Below are 22326 nucleotides of genomic sequence, written 5' to 3'. Positions count from 1 at the left end.
ATGATGTGCTTTACCGAAAAGCTCTATCTTGGTCTCATCTGTCCACAAGACGTTTTCCCAGAAGGCTTTTGGCTTACTCAAGTACATTTTGGCAAACTGTAGTCTTGCTTTTTTATGTCTCTGTGTCAGCAGTGGGGTCCTCCTGGGTCTCCTGCCATAGCGTTTCATTTCATTTAAATGTTGACGGATAGTTCGCGCTGACACTGATGCTCCCTGAGCCTGCAGGACAGCTTGAATGTCTTTGGAACATGTTTGGGGCTGCTTATCCACCATCCGGACTATTCTGCGTTGCAATCTTTCATCAATTTTCCTCATCCGTCCACGACCAGGGAGATTAGCTACAGTGCCATGGGTTGCAAACTTCTTGATAATGTTGCGCACTGTGGACAAAGGCAAATCTAGTTCTCTGGAGATGGACTTGTAACCTTGAGATTGTTGATATTTTGCCACAATTTTGGTTCTCAGGTCCTCAGACAGTTCTCGTCTCCTCTTTCTGTTGTCCATGCTTAGTGTGGCACAGACAGACACACAATGCAAAGGTTAAGTGAACGTCTCTCCTTTTTATCTGCTTTCAGGTGTGATTTCTATATTGCCCACACCTGTTACTTGCCCCAGGTGAGTTTACAGGAGCATCACATGCTTGTAACATTCTTATTTATCCGCAGTTGTGAAAGGGTGCCAATACTTTTGTCCAGCCCATTTTTGGAGGTTTGTGTGACATTATGTCGAATTTGCTTTCTTTCCTCCCTTTTTTTGTTTTGTCCCAATACACACAAAGGGAATAAACATGTGTATAGCAAAACATGTGTTAATGCAATACGTTTCGTGAGAAATACATGATTTCCTGGAGAAATATCAAGGGTGCCAACAATTTCGGCCATGACTGTATGAGATACTCATTACATGCAAATCAAGATAGTTGAAGCCGTGATTTGTCATAATTGTGATGATTATGGCTTACAGCTCATGAAAACTCCAAATCCGCAATCTCAGAAAATTTGAATGTTACATGCAATCAATAAAGCAAGAATTGTACATAGACCAATATCAGACCTCTGAAAAGTACAAGCATATATATGTACTCAGTACTTTGGACCCCTTTTGAAGCAATTACTGCCTCAATGCGGTGTGTCATGGAAGCTATCAGCCTGTGGCACTGCTGAGGTGTTATGGAAGACCAGGATGCTTCAATAGCGGCCTTCAGCTCTTCTGCATTGTTCGGTCTCATGTCTCTCATCTTTCTCTTGGCAATGCCCCATAGATTCTCTATGGGGTTCAGGTCAGGCGAGTTCGCTGGCCAATCAAGCACAGTAATCCCACGGTCATTGAACCAGGTTTTGGTGCTTTTGGCAGTGTGGGTAGGTGCCAAGTCCTGCTGGAAAATGAAGTCGGCATCCCCATAAAGCTCGTCTGTGGAAGGAAGCATGAAGTGCTCCAAAATCTCCTGGTAGACGGCTGCGTTGACCCTGGACTTAATGAAGCACAGTGGACCAACACCAGCAGATGACATGGCTCTCCAAATCAACAGACTGTGGAAACTTCACACTGGACTTCAAGCATCTTGCAGTGTGTGCCTCTCCATTCTTCCTCTATACTCTGGGTCCTTGGTTTCCAAATGAGATGCAAAAGTTGCTCTCATCAGAAAAGAGGACTTTGGACCACAGAGCAACAGACCAGGTCTGTTTTTTCTTTAGACCAGGTAAGATGCTTCTGACGTTGTTTGTTCAGGAGTGGCTTGACAAAGAGGAATACGACATTTGAAGCCCATGTCCAGGAATTGTCTGTGTGTGGTCGCTCTTGATGCACTGACTCCAGCCTCAGTCCACTCCTTGTGAAAGTCCCCAACACTTTTGAATGGCCTTTTCCTGACAATCCTCTCCGGGCTGCGGTCATCCCTGCTGCTTGTGCACCTTTTTCTTCCACACTTTTCCCTTCCACGTAACTTTCTATTAATGTGCTTTGATACAGCACTTTGGGAACATCCAACTTCTTTTGCAATTACCTTTTTGAGACTTTCACTGCTTATGGAGGGTGTCAATGATGGTTTTCTGCACAACTGTCAGGTCAGCAGTCTTTCCCATGATTGTGATTCCTACTGAACCAGACTGAGACCATTTAAAGGCTGAGGAACCCTTTGCAGGTGTTATGGCTTAATTGGCTGATTAGAGTGGGACATTTTGAGCATAGAATACTGCACCTTTTCACAATATTCAAATTTTCTGAGATTGTGGATTTGGGGTTTTCATGAGCTGTAAGCCATAATCATCACAATTATGACAAATCACAACTTGAACGATCTTGCTTTGCATGTAATGAATCTATCTCATATATTAGTTTCACCTTTTTAAGTTGCCTTACTGAAATAAATGAACTTTTGCACGATATTCAAATTTTTCGAGTTTCACCTTTTGTATGTGTGTGTGTGTGTGTGTGTGTGTATAGTTCTATAATGGATATAGGCTGAAAGTGCGCACACTCAGGTTTTAGTTTGAGGGTATGTACATCCAAATTGGAGGAAGGGTTTAGAAATTACAGCTCTTAAGTGTAGTCATCCTCCTTTTTTCAAGGGACCAAAAGTAATTGGACAATTGAATATAATCATAAAAAACAATTCATTTTTAATATTTTGTTGAGAATCCTTTACTGGCAATGACTGCCTGAAGTCTGGAACCCATGTACATTGCCATAGACTGGGTTTCCTCCTTGCTCTAACTGCAGCTGTCTTCAGTTGTTGTTTGTGGGTCTTTCTGGTTTTAGTTTTTCCTTCAGCAAGTGAAATGCATGCTCAATTGGGTTGAGATCAGGTGAATGACTCGGCCATTGCAGAATATTGCACTTCTTTTCCTTCAAAAGCTTTTGGGTTGCTTTTGCAGTGTGTTTTAGATCATTGTCCTTCCGTACTGTAAAGTGCCAACCAATCAACCTTGCTGCATTTGGCTGAACCTGGGCTGCCCGTATATCTCTAAACACTGCAGAACTCATCCGGCTGCTTCTGTTTTCTGTCACATCATCAATAAACACCAATGACCCAGTGCCACTGGAAGCCATGCATGCCGATGCCATCACACTGCCTCCCAACAAGTTTTACAGATGACGTTGTATGGTTTGGATCATGAGCTGTTCCAAGCCTTCTCCACACTTGTTTCTTCTCATCATGAATGGTACAGATTAATCTTAGTTTCATCCATCCAAAGAATGCTTTTCCAGAACTGGTCTGGCTTTTTTAGATGTTTTTTGGTAGAGTCTAATCTGGCTTTTCTATTCTTCAGGCTTATGAATAGTTTGCACCTTGTGGTGAACCCTTTGTATTTGCTCTCCTGAACTCTTAACTGTAGACTTTGACAATGATACGCCCACCTCCTGGAGAGTTTCCTTCACTTGTCTGGCTGTTTGTGATTGGGTTTTTCTTTTACCATAGAGAGGATCCTGCGATCATCCACTACTATTGTCTTCCAAGGACCTCCATACCTTTTTTTTATGTTGCTGAGCTCACCAGTGCGTTCTTATTTCCTCAAAGTACCAGACTGTTGATTTGGGCACTCCTAATGTTGCTTCTATCTCTCTGATGGATTTGTTTAGTTTTTGAAGCCTTACAATGACCTGTTTCACTTGCATGGACAGCTCCTTTGAACGCATAATGTAGGTTCACAGCAATAGATTCCAAATTCAAATACCACACTTAGAATCAACTCCAAACCATTTACCTGCTTAATTGATGAAGAAATAACGAATGAGTAGCCCATACCTGGCCATGAAACAGCTTTTGATTCCATTGTCCAATTACTTTTGGTCCCTGGAAAAAGGGGGGGGAGTGGCTACTCTTAAGTGCTGTAATTCCTAAACCCTTCCTCCAATTTGAATGTACACACCCTCAAATTAAACAAGAGTGTTCTCTTTCAGCCCATATCCATTATATAACTATACCTTGAATATATTTTGGTAAATACCTGAAAAAAACTAAAATTGTGCCTGTGTCCAAATATATATGGACCTAACTGTGTATGTGTATATATAATCTCTCATGAATGAAATCATATACAGTGTGTATAAATGCTGTATATAATATGAATTGGCAAATCTTTTGTATAGCTTTAGCATCAGGGCAAGAGAAAATATTTGTCTTTTCATGCACTGTACAGCTCCTTTTTTTTTTTTTTTTTTTTTAATATTTTAAGCATATACCATTGCAAAGTATGGAATGTCCATGTGCGTTTTGGGGATGGCTGAAGAATTTAAAGGAGAAATTGCTGTCAATGCTTTGTGGCCTAAAACAGGTGAGCCGTTACTTCTTTTTGCAATTTTATTTTAAATCCTTGTTTTATATTGATTTTAGTTGTGTGTGTGTGTGTGATGCAACACAGGATCGACCCTAGCAATCCAAGTCCTATAAGTAAACAGACCAGGGTTGAGTCATTCCAATATACTTTTTATCAAATTAGTCGGCAACTAGCAGCATATGTGTGCACAATCACGGTGCATATGCAGTATCAGACAATACCACACATGCAAAAAGAACATCACCTAGTGGTAGCGCAAGGGCAAAAGAAGGCAGACGTTGCGCAGTGGGCAGGCTGTGGCAGACATATTTACTCACTCACATGTGCCGTAGCAAACAAAGTTGGCAAAATGGGGATAACCCATGCATGTGCGACAGAGAACAACCTTTCATGTTGCTGCTACACATGTGGGTTAGTGCCGCCATAATTGTTGACACTGTAGAGAATTCCACACATCTTCAGCAGTGAAATAGCCAACCATTTTCGCTAAAAATACAGGGCTTGCAGTGAGCAGAGGTTTAGCCTGGGCAGAGCTGATGGAGAGAGCATAGAAGCATTGTCCAGGGTGACTGGGGAGAGCAATCACGCTGCAGTCCTCAATGCCACTTACCGGAAACATGTCGGTCGCCCAAGAACTACCAACAACTGAGGGTGACAGTCAAGAGAATGAAGCTGTCAGGCACCTGCAGTTGCTGTGTGCTGACACTGGACCCTCTACCCATCATGCTATTCCTTGACTGGAGGGCACTATATGTCGGCAGGGTTGTGTACTTGGGCTCTTGCCATTCTCTGTTACCCTGTTCCTCTGACTGGCACCAACCATTTTCGCTAAAAATACAGGGCTTGCAGTGAGCAAAAGTTTAGCCTGGGCAGAGCTGATGGAGAGAGCATAGAAGCATTCTCCAGGGTGACGAGGGAGAGCAATCGCGCTGCAGTCCTCAATGCCACTTACCGGAAACATGTCGGTCGCCCAAGAACTACCAACAACTGAGGCTGACCGTCAAGAGAATGAAGCTGTCAGGCACCTGCAGATGCTGTGTGCTGACACTGGACCCTCTACCAATCATGCTATTCCTTGACTGGAGGGCACTATATGTCGGCAGGGTTGTGTACTTGGGCCCTTGGCATTATCTCTGTTACCCTGTTCCTCTGACTGGCACTATCTTTGTGGCACTTCACTCAAAACTGGAATGTGTCTCCATTAATTTGGTTATGGTCTGTTTAAGGGGGACAACAAGAAAGTAGACAAGGGTGAGGGATTCTGTGGTGATCCAATAGAAAGGGGAAAACTGATATACAATATTCCCAGGATTGTTGAGCCCTAGTATGGGACCCAGAATTCAGAGGCTCAGAGAGATTTTAGGTGGGAAAGAGCCTCCAACCCTGACTATGGGGGCTTCAGTCCTGAAAGGTTTACCCGCCTGCAAGAGAGGGCTTAAAAGGGCAGGAAGCAATCATCAGATGTATGTGAGGAGGTGAGTGGAGCAGGACACAGTTGTGAGAGGGCTTGTTGTTGTTGTTGTTGTTATTATACAGGATTTATATAGTGCCAACAGTTTGCTCAGCGCTTTACAATATAACGGGAGAAAATACAGAAACAATACAGTTCAATACAAGAGGGATTTGAGGGCCCTGCTCCTTGGAGCTTACAATCTAGGAGGGAGGGGCTAGTGGTACAAAAGGTAGTTACTGTGGGGCATGGACTGGTTGGAAGAGTAGAAGATTCCAGTATTAACTGAGGGCAGGATAGGCTTCCCTGAAGAGAGAGGTTTTCAGAGATTGCCTAAAAGTGAGCAGAGTAGGTGATAGTCTGATAAATTGGGGTAGAGAGTTCCAGAGGATGGAGGAAGCTCTGGGGAAGTCCTGGAGACGAGCATGGGAGGAGGAGACAAGGGAGCTAGAGAGTAGGAGGTCTTGCGAGGAGAGTACGGTTTGGGTGATATTTAGAGACAAGATTGGTGATGTAATTTGGGGCAGAGTTTTATAAATGGTTTTATGTTCTTGTTAGTGTTTTGAATTTTATCAGTTGGGCAACGGGAAGCCAGTGGAGGGATTGGCAGAGAGGGATGGCAGATACAGAATGGTTAGTAAGGTGGATGAATCTGGCAGCAGCATTCATGATAGACTGAAGAGGGGATAGCCTGCGATGAGGTAGGCCAATGAGGAGGGAGTTACAATAGTCAAGGCGAGATATAACAAGGGAGTGAATAAGTTGCTTAGTGGTTTCCAAGGTTAGGAAAGGTCGTATCTTGGAGATGTTGCAGAGGTGAAGTCTACACGATTTGGACAGTGATTGGATTTGGGGCTGAAAGGACAGATGGGAGTCTAGGATTACACCTAGTACCCTGGCATGAGGGGAGGGACTGATGATTGTGTTATTGATCTTGATGGAGAAGTCGGGGGATGGGGCATGGGCTGGGGGAAATACTAAGCGCTCAGTTTTGGAAAGATTGAGTTTGAGGAAGTGGAGTGACATCCATGCCGATATGTCACTTAGTAGGTTAGTAATGCGAGAGGAGACTGAAGGGGTGAGGTGAGGGGTAGAAAGATAGATAGATTTGTGTGTCATCAGCATAGAGCTGGTACTTAAAGCCGTGGGAGTTTATCAAGTGACCAAGGGAGGAGGTGTAGATGGAGAAGAGAAGGGGTCCAAGGACAGAACCTTGGGGGACCCCTACAAAAATAGGGAGTGAAGAGGAGGAGGCAGCGTTATAGGTAACACTGAAGGAGCGCTGCGATAGGTAGGAGGAGAACCAGGAGAGAGCAGAGTCTTTGAGGCCAAGAGAGTGGAGTTTTTTGAGGAGGAAGGGATGGTCAGTATCAAAAACAGTATCAAAAGCCACAGAGAGGTCAAGTAGTAAGAGTACGGAGTAGTGGCCATTGCTTTTAGCAGTTAGTAGATCATTAGTGAGTTTTAGTAGGGCAGTTTCAGTGGAGTGTAGAGAGTGAAAGCCGGACTGTAAAGGTTTAAGAAGGTTGTTGTCGGCTAGGAGGGAGATCAGGCGATTTGTAGACTAAGCATTCTAGTTTAGAGGTAAATGGCAGCAGGGAGATGGGTCTTTAAGTTGTTTAGGTTGGTGGGGTCCAGGGAGGGCTTTTTAAGTATGGGAGTGATGTGCGCATGCTGTAGAGGTGAGGGGAAGGCACCAGTAGAGAGGGAAAGATTGAAGATGTGAGTGAGGGAGCATAGGATGGAAGAAGAGGGTGACCATAGTAGTTGTGAGGGGACAGGATCCAGGGGGCAGGTAGTGAGACTGCCTTCTGAGAAAACCTTAATGACCTCTTCGGTAGTAGCGAGGTCAAAAGAGGAAAGCGTTGAGGGAGGTTTAGTATAAGGTATGCTAAGTGTTTGTTTTATATACCTATATCTGTTCTAGTATCTAGGCATAGTCTCAGCAGCTAATATATGCTTAAATTCACCTGAGCGCTGATATTTCTCCTATTTTTATCGCCTATATCCAGCCTCCACATTAAGTCTGGGTACAATGAGCTCAGTCTATTCACATGTAATAGAAAACCTTTGTACGTACACTCTACCCTGACCTGTTATGTAGTTTCAACAACATATAACCAATTGCAAGGATGCTTCAGTAAATACATGGTATAGGTTGTCTGGCAAGTAATATGCTGTTAAATTACATAGTTCTTAGTGCCATGGAAATTAACATTTTTTTAATACCAAAAAATGTGTGTCATACCTCACGCTTGGGTTAATCAGCATGTATAGTCTTGTCATGAATCATCTGATTCTATCTAAAAACCTGTCAGACATACTCTAAAACGTCAATATCTGGATATGCTGCACACATATATGCCAATAGCATTTCATAAAAGAAAACACACATGCAGAAAAACCATGGTACTGGCATACATATGAAATCCTCTTCTTTTTTTTTTTCTTTTTTTTTTGACAGTAGTATGTAATTCCTCGGTGTCAGAAGTAGTTGAGATCTTTTTCAAAAATGCCTTGGGATAGCTCGTGGATAGCAATGTACATATTTTCCATTTATCTTCTAGCATCAAGGATATTTTGGACATTAACAATAATTGTCAATCTGATAAACTGGTTTTTAGCCATTGACCCAAATGTTGAAGGGAGATGAAAACAATAATTGGTTACAGTCCAGTAGCTACACATACAAATCCATCATCAAACTGGAACCGATCACTAGCATCATAAAAAGAGATACAATCTTTTTCATACAATATATTAAACAATCTACAGATGAGCCTTATTGATGTGCTCATCAAATGCCAGAAGGGATTGAATGTCACCGTGCCATACAGAAAATTTTACCGTCAATGAAGCACCACCACACAAGACAGTATGTGGAAAATGCCATGATGGGAAAGACAGATATGTCTTCCAGTCTATTTATACCTTCACCTGTACCATGTTGGGCATAGTAAATTCCCTTTACTGAAAAATTGTTTTTCCAGGCTGAAGCTCAAAAGCTGTATGATAAAGTCAGACTGTCACTCAGCGCACATACAACACTCTTGTTATGGCAATTTTCATGTGACAGCACTGAAGAAATGACACTTTGCTACAATGTAAAGTAGTGAGTGTACAGCTTGTATAACAGTGTAAATTTGCTGTCCCCTCCAAATAATTCAACACACAGTCATTAATGTCTAAACCGCTGGCAACAAAATGTAAATGTCCAAATTGGGCCCACAGTGTCAATTTTTTGTGTGGCCCATTATTTTCTAGCACTGCCTTAACTTTCTTGGGCATGGAGTTCACCAGAGCTTCACAGGTTGCCACTGGAGTCCTTTTCCACTCTTCCATGATGACATCACAGAGCTGGTGGATGTTGGAGACCTTGTGCTCCTCCACCTTCTGTTTGAGGATGCCCCACAGATGCTCAATAAGGTTTAAGTCTGGAGAAATTCTTGGCCAGTCCATCACCTTTACCCTCAGCTTCTTTAGCAAGGCAGTGGTTGACTTGGAGGTGTGTTTGGGGTCATTATCATGTTGGAATACTGCCCTGCAGCCCAGTCTCCAAAGGGAAGGGGGGGTCATACTCTGCTTCAGTATGTCACAGTACATGTTAGCATTCATGGTTCCCTCAATGAACTGTAGCTCTCCAGTGCTGGCAGCACTCATGCAGCCCCACACCATGACACTCCCACCACCATGCTTGACTGTAGACAAGGCACACTTGTCTTTGTACTCCTCACCTGGTTGCCGCCACACACGCTTCACACCATCTGAACCAAATAAGTTTATCTTGGTCTCATCAGACCACAGGACATGGTTCCAGTAATCCATGTCCTTAGTCTGCTTGTCTTCAGCAAACTGTTTGCTTCCTTCTGGGACGACAGCCATGCAGACCAATTTGATGCAGTGTGCGGCGTATGGTCTGAGCACCGACAGGCTGACCCCCCACCCCTTCAACCTCTGCAGCAATGCTGGCAGCACTCGTACGTCTATTTCCCAAAGACATCCTCTGGATATGGCGCTGAACACGTGCACTTAACTTCTTTGGTCGACCATGGCGAGGCCTGTTCTGAGTGGAACCTGTCCTGTTAAACTGCTGTGTGGTATTGGCCACCGTGCTGCAGCTCAGTTTCAGGGTCTTGGCAATCTTCTTATAGCCTAGGCCATCTTTATGTAGAGCAACAATTTATTTATTTTTTTTCAGATCCTCAGAGAGTTCTTTGCCATGAGGTGCCATGTTGAACTTCTAGTGACCAGTATGAGAGAGTGAGAGCGATAACACCAAATTTAACACACCTGCTCCCCATTTACACCCGATGCACACCACACTTTTCAGATATTTATTTGTAAAAGTTTTGAAACCCATTTATCATTTTCCTTCCACTTTTCAATTATGTGCCACTTTGTGTTTGTCTATCACATAAAATCCCAATAAAATACATTTACGTTTTTGGTTGTAACATGACATAATGTGGAAAATTTCAAGGGGTATCAATACTATTTCAAGGCACTGTATATCACAGGCCTTATGACCTGTCTGCTATTGTAACTGATATTTTTACCTTGATTTTTCTTGCTTAAAAATCTTTATTGAGAAAACAGCAGAGCGTATTCTTCCAAACTGGTACTTTAAAATAATACTTAAAAACTACATTCTTAACCATATTGAAACCAAGGGTAACTTTGTTATTTAAAAAAAAAAAATTCTCAAACAACTGATCTTGATGCATCAATGATATAGAAATATTGCAGTTTAAAGATAAAGCATATACTAATGCGTAACCTGATATTAATCTGCTTGTCATGTGATTTAATTGTGTAAGTTTATTAGTTTAACTTGTTTTGCTCTTTTGTGTCTATGAGCATGAAATGTAATTCATGTACAGTACTTTTGATAAGCCTGTTCTAATTTTAAGGTATATGATGATTAATAATAATGGGGGAACAAAGGTGCAATATTATCTTTTTAGAGCATTGTTTATTGTAACTTTGCCAATTTGTTTACTATTTTAAATATCTGCAGCTCTTTAGTACCATTACCTGTCATTCACAAATTTTACTCCCGTTGATATACTGTAAATACCAGTCTTCCATTTTTTTTTTCTCTCATTGCTATAATACTTGATCTGTTTTACTTTCATGAGGGTTAAATGAATATATTGGACCACATAAATGAACAAAACACATGTTCAGATGTGAGATCAATGGAAATTTGGTTGAAATGTAGAAGGGGTAGTATACAGCCCTATAATAGAGCATTAGACTGTAAGTTGGTTGCTTTACATTGTTCTCAGATGTTTCACCTTTTGTTTATAGCTATACATACAGCTGCTATGGATATGCTGGGAGGATCTGAGGTGGAGAAGCAGTGCAGAACTGCTGACATAATGGCCGATGCTGCATACTCCATTTTAACAAAACCTAAAAGTTACACTGGAAACTTTGTAATTGATGAAGAGCTACTGAGGACTGAAGGAATAAAGGATTTCGATGTTTATGCAGTTTCTCCAGGTAGCAATGTCTAAATGTCTATTTTATAAATTAATGGCAAATGGCGTAATGGCAAAATAGCTGCCATGTACAGAAAACTTTTATACCTGGCTTGGAGGATTACTTATGCATTGGTCTGCCAAGATCAAAAGTAACCTGGACTGTGCCAAACGTTAATTGGCCATCCAAACTTTGTAGTTTTTGGTACATTATGTCACTCATTAATGTGTGTTGTGTTCGGTCTGTCAGCACACAAGAACAGACAAAAAAAGGACATGCAGCACACCACAACAAATGGAAGTGTGTTACCGTGCATTGTGGTGAGCTGCAGAACAGTATTGGGTTCGCGCATTGGGATGTCATTCAGAGTGAGTTGTTCAACAGTGTGCAAAGGCATGCAATGCTCATGTTATTACATCGCAAGTGTAATTGAGCTCTTAAATTTTATAAAATTAATAAATATTGCAACAGGCGGTCTTTCCCCTTCCTCTGTTTTACAAAACTAACCTAGAATACCAGTCACACTGTCAGTAATAAAAAATAAAAATAAAAAAAGTGTTCAAAAATCAACTCACCAGCCAGCTTGCCAACAACCAAATTAACCTGTCTAACAGTATGCGTTAAAAACAGGGGTTTAGTTAGCACACATTTGCAAATACATATGTAAGCCACAGAGCCACATCACGGCACCCTGATATTCTGTGGTCCTGACTCTACAAATTTGAGTCCCCATAGTAGAGGCACATGCCCCTGGTCTAGCCTTTAAATGTATGTGCCTCTACTATGGGGACTCAGATTTGTAGAGTTAGGACCACAGAATATCAGAGGGCCGTGATGTGGCTCTGTGGCTTACGTATGTATTTGCAAATGTGTGCTAACTAAACCCCTGTTTTTAACGCATACTGTTAGGTTAATTTGGTTGTTGGCAAGCTGGCTGGCGAGTTGATTTTTGAACACTTTTTATATTTTTCCTTTATTACTGACATGCGTTGCCCGGTTCACTTAGTCCTTGCTTCATAAGCCAGTTATAGACTGGGGCAGGTGCCATGTTTTACCAGTCATACTGACCAGTAAATGGAGTGAGAGTGCCAAAGTTTTTAGAAAGACCTTCTTTCCTTGATCAATTATTTTATATGAGTGGATAAAGATAATTTCTGGTGGCTTAAAGCCCTAAAGCTTTGATTATTTTTTTTTTTTTTATAGGCAGGATCTGGCATTACACAAATAATGCAGAGAGACTGCCATGAAATATTTTTAAAGCGGATCTATTTGTAACTTTACAAGTCCTGTCTGCCAAAAAAATCTTTTCAAAATCTTTCAAAAGCCATACCTTTCATAATTAAAAATAATTGCCGAGACCTAGTCTGGTAAATTTGTCTAGGTCGAGAAGTGCTGCCAGAGAGAATGGAGTCATCTTCTCAGTCTTGTCTCTCCCAATTATCACATAGACTGTACACTGTAACTTTGGGAGAAACCATAACATACAAGATAGCAGCAAGAAGGTGATCTCTGTGACACACACACAAACCGTTCCATGTAGTCTACTGCACATGCTTGAGGATTTACAGGATTGTTTCATCGCTTGTCCAGCATACTAGTCCAAGAAGATGATGCTGACTCTTGGTGATTCTTGAACAAAAATGATACTATGAAGAAAGAATGTTAAGGCATTTTCTAGACCAGCCTTTTTCATCCAGGATGCCCAGTGCTTTGGTGCCTTCAGGGTTCTGCAGGGGTGCCTTGGCAAAATGCCTAAAAATTGCCCAAAAATTGTATATAAGCCAGTGGGTGGATCAAGCCTGTCTCTTAGTTACACAAAGCCACATTTTTCACCATTTACAACATTCCACCCGCTGGCATCATTGGTTGAAAAGGAGGACATTGGTCACCTGCACAGTATCCTTGTCTGCCTCTCCCCTGCCCCTCTCAGCCTGCACTGTGGTTACATTAGGTGAGTAAGGGAGAGAAACATTGCAATACTAGTCAGAATCCGTGTGCAAAGGTATGTTTGCTTTGTAAAACTAAACCACCTCCAATGTTGAGTGTCATACATTTGTGGATGCATTATGTAAAACTATTTTGATTTTTACATTTTAGAATGGGTGTCATCGGGATTATGCAGAATTTTAAACAGTCCCTTGGATGAAAAAAGGTAGAGAAACACTGGTCTAGGCAGTTTATAATTATCTTGAATTATAATAAATGCCTGTATGTGTTACACTAAACATGCAATTTATTCAACATTCGGTAAAATTTTCATTAGGTTTATGCACAGGGAGAGGAGTAAGACTTTTATTTTAAGTGAAGGTATTTTGACATTAGAATATTTTACTAATTTGTCAGAAAAGGGAAGCAACTTGCCTGCCTGAAATGGGGTTGTTAGCAACTTAATTGCTGGTAGACAGGTGAATTGCATATAGACCTCCTTCAGTTCAAACGCCTAATCTGTAGGTGCGCCTCCGAAATAACATCAGAAAAGTCCATTGTTTAGCAGCTCAAACTGGTGTATTGCAATCCTTTTTTTAAGGCTCTTTTTGATTGACCTGCATGGTGTTGAAATGCTTGCAGGTTTACAGTGCTAGGCTGTAGCTTTTAAATTGAAAACATTACAAAAAAAAAACAAATTGAGATATGCAGTGTTATTACACTCTTTCTCATTAGATCTTTTGCGGACCATATTGATGTATATGAATCAAGCAGATCACCAGTGGGACTGATTTTTTTAATTGGCCCCCCATTTCCATTTTGAAGTTTGATTAAAGACAAAAAGATGGCCAGTTTCTACAAATTCAGAATACCTTCTGAATAGAATAGTTCTGTAAAACTACAGCATCAGCTTGTAGTGCTTCAATTTTATCTCTGTACATTACATTACAGGACAGAGAGACGAGACGGATGGATAGAATATAATGTTTTTACATTTTTCTCTTAGGGCATCCTTTGCTTCCTGACTTTTTCTTAGATGAAAGCCCAGATGTTGTCACCAGTAAACTGGAGGGGCTGGGTAAGTAGTTAATTTTTTTTTAATAAGGTCATTTTTTATTGAGTCAAAATAACCTTTCAGAAGGTAATTAATGTAGTGCAGAGTACCATCTCACACCATATATCTCGGTAATAAAACACGGAAAACCACTAGTGATAAGGTCAGGGAAGTCATACAGTATCACTGCAGCCACAGCTGCGCACTCACTGTCCAAGGTAGAAGTGGCTTTTGAGGGTTCTGGTACTGTGCAACACAATACATTATATTTTTGCTTCATAATTTACTTGATAGCTTAAGTGGTCCAATCCCACACCTTTGTGTGTGTGTGTGTGTGTGTGTGTGTGTGTTGTTTTTTGTTTTTTTTTTAAATATAGTGGCGGCAGATACATTGTAGGCCTGTGCCTAATGTCATGGTCTTACCAGATCACATGCCATTGCTACAGCTCTCTCTACTTTGGAGATCCCCAATAATTTTTTATGTATGGTGTGACTACTTATAAAAGGACAGAGGCTCTGGAGAAACACAGGAGAAGACTTATTTGTTGTGTCTGAAAGGTGTTTGTGCATGCATAGGCAGAAAGCTGAAAAGAAGTATGTAATCGCTGATACACTCCTTGGTAGGCCACAGCATCCACCACAGGAAAAACTGCATTTTGGAAACTGTAGACCAGTATTGGTCTATTTGGCAATTATGTAGGGCCCCAGAGACTTTGCAATAGCAGCATGCTTTTGGTCATTGCATCATTAGGTAACCCTTTAATGAGTTGTAACACACTTCAGCACCCAAAAAACTTTAGGCCTGCTGCATTTTTTTGCAGTGTACCAGAATGCATACTGAAGAGAACGTGGGAGTAAAATAAACCCAACCATTGGTGTTAGTAATAGTAATCCCCAGCATAGAGTTTCAGTGGCTGCAATCAAAACTTCCAGCGTGGTGTTAGTGGATGCAATAATAACCCTCAGCATTGCTGTCAGTTGCCACAATAACCACTCCCATCCTTGATGTTGATTGATGTCAAAATAACCCCCTGCATCAGTGAGGCTGGCAGAAATACCAAAACCTCAGCATAGCTGTTGTTGGACTCATTAAAAAAAAAAGCACTCTTGGTGTAGGTGGCCACAGTAATATCTCCCAGCATTGGTGTGATTGGATACAAGAATAACCACCAGCATTGGTATCACTGGCCCCAATAATAACCCCTAACATTGGTGTATGTGACTGCAACAATAACCCCCAACGCTGGTGGCAGTGGCAGTACTACTAACCTCCTTCGTTGCAGATCCAAAGCTCTTCAGTATTTTATGTTCTTTGTCTTACTTTTTGGTAGATGGTATTTTAAGAATGTTTTGCTAAGTTCTGTGAGTTGCATCTTCATTTGTGTATCTGGCTTGTAGAAAGAGCATAATTTACATTTTACAGTATCCATAAAGCCACATAATTACATTGTTTTTAATTTATTGTATTGTGTCTTCTGCGTTTAAACGTGGGGAAAAAGCATCATCAAAAGTCCAAAGTCCAGTAGAAGATACCTTTAAAGCCATTGGAAAATCCATGAATGAAGATGCTGTAAAGTCTGTTCAAGGCGTCTATCAATTTATACTTTCAGGTAGGAAGTTATATTTGGCTGTCACTATGTACCTGTAAAAGAAAGCGATGCTGTGAAAATGGTGGAAGAAGAAACTCAGGTGGATGTACATCAAGAAATAGTGAGGAGATTTAAGAAAAGTGAAATCTTGATAATGTGCCAGTTGAGTTTTGTATCTGGCAGGACAGCAGTTCTGATTGAAGGTGAAAATGCTGACAATTTGATTGGTATGTACTCTGTTTATTTAGGCACTGCCTAGATGTGCCTACAGTTGGGAAACAAACTTGCTGTGGTAACAATATATAGTGGGTATAAAAAATAAAATAAAATCACCTCCTTTAAAATAATTACATTTTGTTGCTTTGCAGCCTAAAATGACAGTTTGTTTTATCCATCTGTATTTTCTCAGTGCAAATTAAAACATCCAAGTGAAAGATTTAATACCAACATGTCACTGAATTGGGAAAAAGGATCACCCCCTACTGAAAATGACTCAATCAGGTGTTGCTAATCACCTTTTCAATGGCACACAAAGCCGTTTGACATTCAACTGTGGTCATTTTGATTAGCTCAGCATGAAAAGAGCTTTCTTGGAGCATTTCAGTTCCTGGTAGTGCAACTAAAGCAAACAATCAACTATGGGTGGCAAGGCACTGTCAAAAGATCTCTGGGGTAAAGTAGTGGACAGGCACAAGTCAGGAGATGGATCCAAAAACGTTTGAAAGGCTTTATCAATGCCTAGAAGCACAGTGAAGGTATTTGGTACAACACAAACCCTTCCTGGATCAGGACGTCACTCTAAACTGGATGAAAGAGCCAGGGGGAAACTAGTCAGAGAGGCTACCAAAAGGCCTACAGCAACTTTGAAGCAGCTGCAGGAATTTATGGCAAAGCATGGTCATTGTGTGCATGTGACAATATCTCAAATTCTCCACAAATGTGGTTTGTATGGGAGGGTTGAACAAAAAAGCCACGCCTCAGGAGACAAAATGGAATTATTTGGCCTCAACACGAAATCCAGTACAGCTCACCATCCAAATAACACCATTCCAACAGTAAAGCATGGAGGTGATATAATCCTGTTATGGGGGTGTTTATCTGCAGCAAGGACTGGAGCACTTGTAAGGATAGAAGGATTGAGGAAAATCCTCTGCCCTCTGCCTGAAAGTTGTCAATGGGAAGATGGAAACATGATAATGCATGACAAAGCACACAGCAAAAATGACCACACAGTGGTTGAAGGAGAAAAACGTGAATGTCCTTGCATGGCCTAGTCAGAGTCCAGAGTGGGCAAATACTGCAACGTCTAAATGTGCAAAGTTAGTAATAACCCAACAGAGGAAAGGCTGTAATTTAAAGCAAAAGGAGGTGACACAAAGGGCTGATCCTTTTTTCCAACTTGGTGACTGTTTTTGAATTTTTTTTAAAAACATTTTCTGACATGTTGGTGTTCTTATTTTCCATACCAACTGTAGATTTGTATACAGTTGCAAGAAAAAGTATGTGAACCCCTTGTGATTACGTGGAGTTTGGCATGAATTGGACATAAAATGTGCTCTGAACGTCATCTAAGTCACAACAATAGAAGAACACAGTCTGCTGAACATAATACTACACAAACATTAGATGTTGCCATGGTTTAATTGCACATAACATGTAAACATTCACAGTGCAGGGAGGAAAAAGTATGTGAGGCCCTAGCTTAATGACTTCTGCCAGAGCTAATTGGAGCCAGGAGTGAGCCAACCATGACTCCAATCAGTGTGATGATATTTGATGTGTTGCTGACAGCTGTCCTGCCCTTAAAAAACACACACCTCTTTTGGATTTACTGGTTTCAAGAAGCACTGTCTGATGTGAACCATGTCTCGCAGAAAAGAGCTCTCAGAAGACCTACGATCAAGAATTGTTGACTTGCATGAAGCTGGAAAGGGTTACAAAAGTATCTCCAAAAGCCTTGATGTTCATGTGTCCACGGTAAGGCAGACTGTCTACAAATGGAGAAAGTTTAGCACTGTTGCTACTCTCCCTAGGCGTGGTCGTCCTGTAACAATGACTGCAAGAGCACAGCGCAGAATGCTGCATGAGGTAAAGAAGAATCCCAGAGTGTCAGCTAAAGACCTACAGAAATCTCTGGCACATGCTAACATTTTTGTTGACACATCTACAATAAGGAAAACCTTAAACAAGAATGGAGTACATGGGAGGACACCACGGAGGAAGCCATTGCTGTCCAAAAAGAATATTGCAGCACGTTTGAAGTTTGAAAAAGAGCATCTGGATGTTCCACAGCACTACTGGCAAAATATACTGTGGACAGATGAAACCAAGATTGAGTTGTTTGGGAAGAACACACAACACTGTGTGGAGAAAAAAGGCACAGCACACCAACATCAAAACCTCATCCCCACTGTAAAACATGGTGGAGGGAGCATCATGGTTTGGGGCTGCTTTGCTGCCTCAGGGCCTGGCTGGATTGTTGTCATTGATGGGAAAATGAATTCCAGAGTTTATCAAGACAGTTTGCAGGAAAACGTACGACCATCTGTCCGCCAACTGAAGCTCCGCAGAGGATGGGTGATGCAACAGGACAATGACCCAAAGCATACAAGTAATTCAACAAAACAATGGCTGCAACAGCGCAGAATACGCCTTCTGGAGTGGCCCAGTCAGTCCTGACCTCAACCCGATTGAAATGCTGTGGCATGACCTTAAGAGAGCGATTCACACCAGACATCCTAAGAATATTGCTATACTGAAACAGTTTTGTGAAGAGGAGTGGTCCAAAATTACTCCAGATCGTTGTGCAGGTCTGATCTGCAACTACAGGAAACGTTTGGTTGAGGTTATTGCTGCCAAAGGAGGGTCAACCAGTTATTAAGTCCAAAGGTTCACATACTTTTTCCTCCCTGCACTGTGAATGTTTACATGTTATGTGCAATTAAACCATGGCAACATCTAATGTTTGTGTAGTATTATGTTCAGCAGACTGTGTTCTTTTGTTGTGACTTAGATGATGTTCAGAGCACATTTTATGTCCAATTCATGCAAAACTCCACGTAATCCCAAGGGGTTCACATACTTTTTCTTGCAACTGTACATAATGGTTTTATTTTACCGTTAGCTTCTGGAGAAAAACTGTTTTATAAGATGTAGCAATCAGATTTTACTTTTGGGTGATCCATATTGTAGCAAAAATATGAAAGAAGAGAGTTTTTTGCTTTGGAGAGTGAGAACAGGGAATGGCCAGTTTAGGAAATAATTTGAAGGCAACACCTCACTTAAAAGGCAACTTATTTCTGAATCTAGGAATAAAAATGTAAATACATTGCAGTTTGCATCATTAGATGTTGTGGCTGCATTAGTTTAGTTTTTTTTCAAGCTTGCCTTTTTTATTTCTACCTGTTGGTTCTGATCGTTACCCAATTCCTGTCCTAGGGTGACAGCAATCACTCACTGTTCTGTATCTTTGGAGAATAGTGTTGTGTTTTTGTTTGTTTTTTGATTTTGTATCCTGTTTGGCTGAGTATAGATCTGTTTTGCCAGCACCTTTAACAAACCGTAAACAACATGGTTTTCAAGGAGCAGGTGACCTCCGGCATCCTTAACAACCATCAAATATTATGTTTGTTAAGGAGTGGGTGGCTGTCCCATCTTTAACCACCGTAATTCATCTGCTGTCAGTGGTTTTTTTTTTTTTAAAAAGAAAAACCGCATGGGGGCAATTCTTTTGTTTATATTTTGCTGTCCGCAGGTGAGTCATGGTTGTTAGGAACAAAGCTATTTATTGGTTGTTAAGGACACCGGTGGGTTCCAGCTCCTTAACAACCAGCTGAAATAAATACTTTTTTTAACCGCTTCCCGTCCACCCTATAGCAGATATATTGCTGCAGAGTGGCAAGGGTGTGCAAAATCCTGCACCGCCATTCGTGGCTGTCAATCATTGGGTCCCGGCCGGTGATTGCTGAGCATCTCCGACGGGGGGAGGGGGGAACTACAAAACCGTTCTCCCTGTCAGGTCGTGCATACTGCTTTGCAGCCGTGCGTTTATACTGAAGCACCAACACAAGACACGATATAATACTGCACACCATTAACCCTTTGATCGCCCCACATGTTAACACCTTCCTGCCCAGTGCCATTAGTACAGTGTGAGTGCTTTTTATTAGCACTGATCACTGTATTGGTGTCACTGGGGATGTCAGTGACACCAAGTCGGTTCCCCCCAGTGTCAGAATGCCCGCCGCAGTCCCGCTATAAGTCGCAGATTGCCGCCATTACTAGTACAAATTTAAAAAATAATCGCATTGTGTGTGTGTATATATACCGCCATTTGTAAACACTATAACTTTCACGAAAACCAATTAATTTGCACGTATTGGGATTTTTTTTTTTAGCAAAGACATGTCGCAGAATACATTTTGATGTAAATTTATGGCTAAATTAGCATTTTTTTTTACTGGACTTGGTTAATACAAAAAAGTAAAAAATATTGTTTTTTTCCTCAAAATTGTCTTTTTTTTTTTGTTTTGTTTTTAATGGTGCAAAAAAACCGCACAGGCGAACAAATACCACCGAAATAGCTCAATTCGTGGGGAAAAAAGGACGTACATTTCATATGGGTGCAGCGTTGCATGACCGCACAATTGTCAGTTAAAGTAATGCAACGCTGTAATGCAAAAAATGGCCTGGTCAGGAAGGGGGGTAAATCCTCAGGAGGGCAAGTGGTTAACTATCACATGCCTTGACCACTTCTTATTTACCACATGCATTTATGTATGTATTTCCTTTAGTTAATTGACTCTAATGCCGATTTATGCAGTATTTACTGAGAGTGTTTACTTTGAGGTAAACACAACATAAAGGGATTTGGGAAAAAATGTGCCAGATCACCTAAATACCTCTGCTGCTTTAGTGAATTGAGCCCACAGAGTCAATAACAGTTGCTCTACCCTTTCTGCTTTATATATAGTTAAATTAAATTTTTGCTGTTGGCTCTTAACCCTTTCACTGTTTTTTGCACATTAAAAAAAAAAAAAAATTTTAGGCCTAAAGATTACTTAAAAGCCAATAAAAATGAAAAAAAAAATTTGCACCTGAGGTGACATAATATACAAAGAATTTCAGCTAGGCACTATACCCTGATACCAGGCATTCAGCATAAATATATAACAGTGCAGCGCTTAATTTGAACCAAAATCTTTCCAAAGTGTAAAGTAATTCTGACTTTCACGGATTAATATAATAAATGTAATAAACGTGGAAATGAACATAAAGCAGAAAGTGATCATAAAGTGTCCAACAAGATGTGATTGGTATAACCAATCAAGTATTCAGTCTCACATGCTGTGATGGCAGTTTGAAACCTCAAAGATAGCCACGGTGACACCATCAGCTGTCATTCAAGGCTTATCGAAAAGCTTGTGACCCCCCTACTAAAAGTGGTCCATAAATGCTCATTAACCACTTGCCGTCCGGCCGCTGTATATAAACGGCTGGCTGGTGGCAGTTTAGGGGCGGGTTGCCGTTCATAAACGGCGCCCGCCATTTTGGACTGTGCGCGCTCCCTGGGAGCATGCAGCACCACGATCCGGTTCCCGCTTTGTCCTTCAGACACAGTGGTACACCGATCGTCATACAGGACCTCTGTGTGAGGTCCCGATCGTGATCACTGATTGGCCAATCAGTGATCACATGCAGAGTAGTAAGCAAGATGTCACTTCTGACATCATTGCTTACTACGTGTGAAATCTGTGAATGATCACAGAGGTCACATAGTGCAAGGCTATTCACAGCCTTATACCATGTGACAAGCTGTGACCAATCACAGCTCACAGAGTAGTTCTCAATGGCTGCAAGAATGCAGCCGGAGAGGAGGAGAAATTATTGCTTTTACAGCCTTTATGGGTGTAAAAGCAATCCGTGTAGAAAAAAAAAAAAATCTTCATCACCCCCCACAAGTAGTACACTGTACTGCTAGGGTGATAGTATGTAAAAAAAAAAAAAAAAAAAAAACAATATAAAAAAAATGTAAATAAAAATTTTAAAAAATTATGTTTTGGTTATAAACTAATTTTTGGGTTTTTTTTTTTTTTTTTTTCTTACTAAAAAGATAACTCAATAAATTTTGGCCAAGATTTATGATGAACTATTATTTATTTGCAACATTTTATAAGAAAAACAACTTTTTTTCAAAATTTTTGGACTTTTTCATTTATATAGCAAAAAAAATAAAAATCCCAGTGGTGAATAAATACCACCAAAATAAAGCTTTATCTCTCAAAAAATGCTAAAAAATTCATATGGGTACAGTGTTGCATGACCGCGCAATTGCCATTCAAAGTGTGATAACACTGAAAGCTGAAAATTGGCCTGGACGGGAAGGGGGTAGAAGTGTCCAGACTTGAAGTGGTTAAGGTAATAAAGATGACAGCACGGAAATGGATAATCCTCATAGAGAAGCTCAAAACATATCAAATGGGTAAGCCACAGCCTCCTCTGTAATTGATGCTGGCTCCACAATAATACAGCTCAAACCAATGTGAT

The 22326-nt window shown here is 41.0% G+C and overlaps 1 protein-coding gene across 4 annotated transcripts in view; it reads left to right on the top strand.

The window, feature by feature from the left end:
* Positions 1 to 22326, top strand: part of HSDL2 (hydroxysteroid dehydrogenase like 2) — an 88826-nt gene that overhangs the window by 48693 nt on the left and 17807 nt on the right. For 3 of the 4 annotated variants that reach the window (XM_089670930.1, XM_089670935.1, XM_089670936.1), the window contains 4 exons: positions 4176 to 4274; positions 11038 to 11232; positions 14144 to 14217; positions 15681 to 15801. In XM_089670930.1, coding sequence (XP_089527056.1) covers positions 4176 to 4274; positions 11038 to 11232; positions 14144 to 14217; positions 15681 to 15801 — 489 coding nt within the window. The remainder of the gene's footprint in view (positions 1 to 4175; positions 4275 to 11037; positions 11233 to 14143; positions 14218 to 15680; positions 15802 to 22326) is intronic. The other variant, XM_089670931.1, reaches the window with a different exon arrangement.

This window comes from Staurois parvus, unplaced genomic scaffold (assembly GCF_062004578.1).
Source record: "Staurois parvus isolate SC_StPar_1 unplaced genomic scaffold, SC_StPar_1.0 ptg000096l, whole genome shotgun sequence".
Lineage (NCBI taxonomy): Eukaryota > Metazoa > Chordata > Amphibia > Anura > Ranidae > Staurois > Staurois parvus.
Note: the sequence above shows the minus strand (reverse complement) of the source record. Positions and strands in the feature narration are given on the sequence as shown.